General features: G+C 44.5%; 1 protein-coding gene across 1 annotated transcript in view; it reads left to right on the top strand.

The window, feature by feature from the left end:
* LOC108784854 (transient receptor potential cation channel subfamily V member 6-like) overlaps positions 1 to 4546 on the top strand; it is a 52989-nt gene that overhangs the window by 10359 nt on the left and 38084 nt on the right. The window contains exon 3 of the mRNA XM_018553796.1: positions 2942 to 3064. Within this exon, the coding sequence (XP_018409298.1) occupies positions 2942 to 3064 (123 nt within the window). The remainder of the gene's footprint in view (positions 1 to 2941; positions 3065 to 4546) is intronic.

The following is a 4546-nucleotide window of genomic DNA, read 5'->3' as shown; positions in this document are numbered from 1 at the left end:
TATACACACACTCCCGCTATTTGATCACTACACCACCATGCGTTTTTTAAAGGCAACACAAACCGTGCCCAGCAAGTGCTGCGGCAATTTAAAACCCTTAAACAAAGCCAATGACACCGCTGTCCTCTCAGGCAGGAATATGACAGGCTTCACTATACAGCAGCGCTCTTCACGGAGGCAAGGATACTTTAAGTTCGTATTTAGAGCGTAGAGATAAGCTTAAATATTTTTAAGAACGTTCTAATAAAAGAAACGGTGCAGAAAATTATACTGAAAAAGGTATTAATAAAAAAAGACAAAATATATATACAACAATAAAGTAAAAGGGAATAAAAGCTGAATACTTAACAGTCCTGGTTTCAGGACTTCTGTCAGAGTTCAGTAAGCAAGAGAAGCTTGAAGGGCTCTTCTTCAAGCAAGCTTTAACAGATGATGTCCAGAGATTAAAGGGGAACTCTTCTGCGATGTAAAGACTTCTTGATGTTGCTGGAGTTCCTTTCTTGATGTTTCAAAACAAGAGCCTGCCTAGCTGCCTCGGCAGCATCTTTTTGTTAGCCCTCTCGGGGGTGTCAAGGAGCCAGCCCCTAGGGCAGGGCTGTAAGGGGAGAGCAGGAGGAGCATGAACCTTTTGTTCTACACTATCACCGCCCAATTCCAAATTATGAAATGGAGCTGATATTGTAACTCAGGTTTATGACTTTCGGGTGAATGGGGTCACCTGGGTCATTACCTCTACCAGACCTGCTTGTGTTCATCAACTTGTCCACAGATGAATGCCTGGTGACATGCCTTTAATTAGGGACAGCTATACAAGGTTAGAGGTGATGTGGGACTCTCGCTAGTGCTAAGAGGCAATAAAGCTCACAGGCCAGATAAACAGATCTCTGTTCTGTGGAATGTGAAGTCACCTGCAAATGATTACATGAAGGCCTGCATTTGCTCTGAACTGGGGGACAAGAGAGTGTTATATTTAATATGATCAGACTCAAACCCCATTACGGTCACAGTAGGAACCTCAAGAAAATGGAAGAGCCAAAAGGCAACGTGGTTTTAAGAGGGTCGTTGAAGAGAGTCTCAGCAACATGTCAGAATGGTTGCATCTTAGGATAGGTGCAGATAGATATGTGGAATAAGCCCCAACGTGCTTAAGACATCTCCAACATCAGTTGGAGATGTTTGACTTGCACAGGATGTTTGATTTGCATGTAGCGCCTATCACCTTCTGTGATGTGACTACTATACATTTAGTGATAGCCGGGGCTGTAGACAGCCTGGCTGGATTTGTAGTGGCGATTATATGGTTAATCCCAAATGTCTAGCCTTGCCTGTACCCCCCTGGGCGGAGTGTGACTGTCATATTGTGGGGCAGCCAATGGTGTATACTGTAATGTATGTACTGTACAGCAGCCAATCACTGGGCTTTTCTAAGCCAGTGGGGCATTCTGGGACAGAGTACATATATTGGTGGGAGCGGCCATGTGCTCTCTCTCGCCGGGACCAGCCATGGATTAGGGCTGGGTCCTGTTCAGCCTGCCCCCCCAGGCTAGGCTGAGGCCTGGGGGTAGGCATGGGCTGAGTGAGGGAAAAGGTTTCGCTGAGGTCTCCAACACGGAGGAGACCTGAGAGACTGAAAGAGGAAGAGAACCGGGACCAGTGCAGGCTCTTGAAGTACCCTAAAACTAAGCGGACTTCAGAGCATGGTCGGTGTCTTTCCTGTGATTGAGGATCTGCATCCATCTGGACTGTCTGGTACATCAGTGGTTATCTGATGTGGTCGGGTAGATCTGCATTGCTACTTTTACAAGGTCCAGTGAGTCTGGAGCTTCTGATGGTTGCCCCTCGACACCTAGAACCCCTATACCCTCTCTCCCACAGAAGATGTTCAATAAACTGTTTGTTTACTTAGCATTTTACTACCGGAGTGGACATCAATTTATGGGCACCAGAAGAAGGGCGGTTAGGGCTATTGGGCCGGCAGCTGAAGATCATACCCTAGACCAGTGGTTCTCAACCTGTGTAACCTCGGGACCCACATATGTCCTCGGTCATTAAGTCGCGACCCATGTTGCACTGCAATGTTCCATGTTGCGGTTTCCGATGCAGGTGAGTGAACTGTGGGTGGGAGGTGCGTATGGGTTGCCATTACGAAAACTGGAGTGGATTCTCCATCTGAGGATCCTCTCACCTTGAAAAGTGGAAGGCATGTGGCGACTCACTGGACACGGGGTCGCAACCCACTTTTGGGTCATGACCCACCAGTTGAGGCCCTAGACCGAGTAGAAGTGAACCGGGCAAACAACGGCTCCCTGCTGGGGAGTTATCGCTACATGCGTATCTGTAAAGACTCAGGGGTGTGATTCCAGTGGAAGAATACTTTTGAATTGGATTTCTTTGTACACTGCGTAAAGTGAAGTCTTATAGGCTAAAGTCCATATTTTGCCTCATTCTTCAATGCTAAATTCTCTATTTCGAATGCCCATCGTGCTTTAAATCACTAGGCATAAACAAGTATGAGCCTTACTTTGACTTTTCTCATTGACATACTTGTTTTATTCAGACCATTTGGAAGCCAGAGGAACACAACAGCCAGACAGCTACCTTTTTCAGAAGGAAGTTATCAGTGGCTGCCCCTATATTTCTCTCATGGTTGGTTGAAGTGAAGAACATTGAAATAGGGGAAAAGGGTCATTAAATTGAGAAAAACAAAGCATAGCCAGCAAATATGTTACAAAAACGGGTGAACAGCTTTGCAAGTGTTTTTCTTTCCATTCCAGATTATGCTGGGTCATTTCAGGTTTCCCATTTATAATCATAACGCGAGACAAGATGAGGACATCTTGTCTCGCGTATCAAGTTCTTAGAGTTTATAAAACCTGCTCTGTTGCATTTTATGTCTATAAGGCACTAACACATTGTCTCACAATGATGGACCTTCTACTAGGTGCTGTCGGAGAGACTGCGCTACATCTTGCTGTCCTCCACGATAACCTGGAGTCTGTAAGGATTCTACTGGAACGTGCACCAGAGCTCGTCAATCAGCCCATGACGTCTGACCTCTACAAAGGTAATTAAAGGAACTGGGTGCATTTAGGTCAGAGTATATAATTAAACCTTGAGCTGCATACTGGGAGTGTTGCCTATTGACTCCATAGCTCAGCTTTTCATCCATGCATTGCTGTGCTGCATCAGTCCACACTGCTTCCTTGATGCCTGTATCTTGGTTATCCTGGAACTATAGCTAGTAGACATTTTGTTTCGTTCAGAATCCAAATTCGGACGAAATTTCGGAGATTCGGATGTATCCAAATTCCGAATTACAGATGTAACTAATGCAAGCGCATCCGAATTTCCGATTCCGAAATTCGTTAGCTGTAGTCTGTACGAATTGTCGTTTTGTTTTCGTTTCGTGCGTTCGTTGCGTATGGAAAGTATTATGACACCTCTGCTCACAGACCCGAATGGCATTCGGAAGATCACAGGAGGATGTCAATAGCAGGGGATGCCATTTTGTGGTGAGTTTTCGTCGGGTTCGGACGGTGGTTGTGCGGCAGGACTTTTTTATATTTCGGCGGGCATCGTGATGGACGCTGGATTACATTGATGGAGCCATTTTTTTAATTGTTTTTTAATTAAAGGAATAGTCAAAAATTGTCTTGTTTTTTAAAGGATTTGGTCTAAAAGTGTGATTTGTTAGTTTATTTACTTTGAATTTTAACCCTTTAGTGAATGAGTAGGGGTACAAGAACCCCTTACTCATTCACAAGGAGGGGGCGGCATCTGGGTGCCCCCTTATTTAAAGGGGTACCCCGATGCAAATAAGCCCCCTTGCCCGCAGACTCCCACAACCACCAAGTCAGGGTTGTGGGAAAGAGGCCCTTGTCCCCATCAACATTCATGCTTTTCTTTTTTTTTTTTCCCCTCTTCAGCAGACTGAAAAATGTTTTGTTTTTTTTTCCCCTCAAATGTCACTTTGCTGCAAAGAAGGAACGCAAAGAAACGATCATTCGTACAGACTACCGCTAACAAATCTGAATCCCAAAAAACGAATTGACCTTCGGACCCGAATCCCGAAAAACGAAATAGCGCTAAATCGAAACAAAATTTTTTTTTTGACGGTGCACATGTCTAATAGCTAGATATAGTTAGTAGTCACATTCCACTGGACTTCACATTACAGAACAATGACAGTTGAATGTGACTTACCACTACCATCTATACCACGACCTGGATAAATGAGAACCTTCACAAACATGTTTTAAAATGTTAATTTTTTGACAGTATAGTATTGTATTATTAAAATGTTGATAAAGTCTGGGTAGCATTCTCCTTCTGCATGTTCAAGTTCTTCTGGCATCACACTTCCTTGTGACCCTAGAGTCACCCTAGAACTCTCTCCATACATTGATGCACAGTATAGCGCTGGCGTTGTTACGGCAGGGACGCTCATTGGAGGACAGGAAGATAGTAGAAAGAGAACCCTGTTCATCACGTGACCAGTCAGAAGACATCAAAAAGTTAACTATATTGAGAACTACATGCAGGGGAT

The sequence above is a fragment of the Nanorana parkeri genome, unplaced genomic scaffold (genome assembly GCF_000935625.1).
Source record: "Nanorana parkeri isolate BGI_ZX_2015 unplaced genomic scaffold, ASM93562v1 scaffold130, whole genome shotgun sequence".
Classification (NCBI taxonomy): Eukaryota; Metazoa; Chordata; class Amphibia; order Anura; family Dicroglossidae; genus Nanorana; species Nanorana parkeri.
This window is presented reverse-complemented; position numbering and strand designations above follow the sequence as displayed.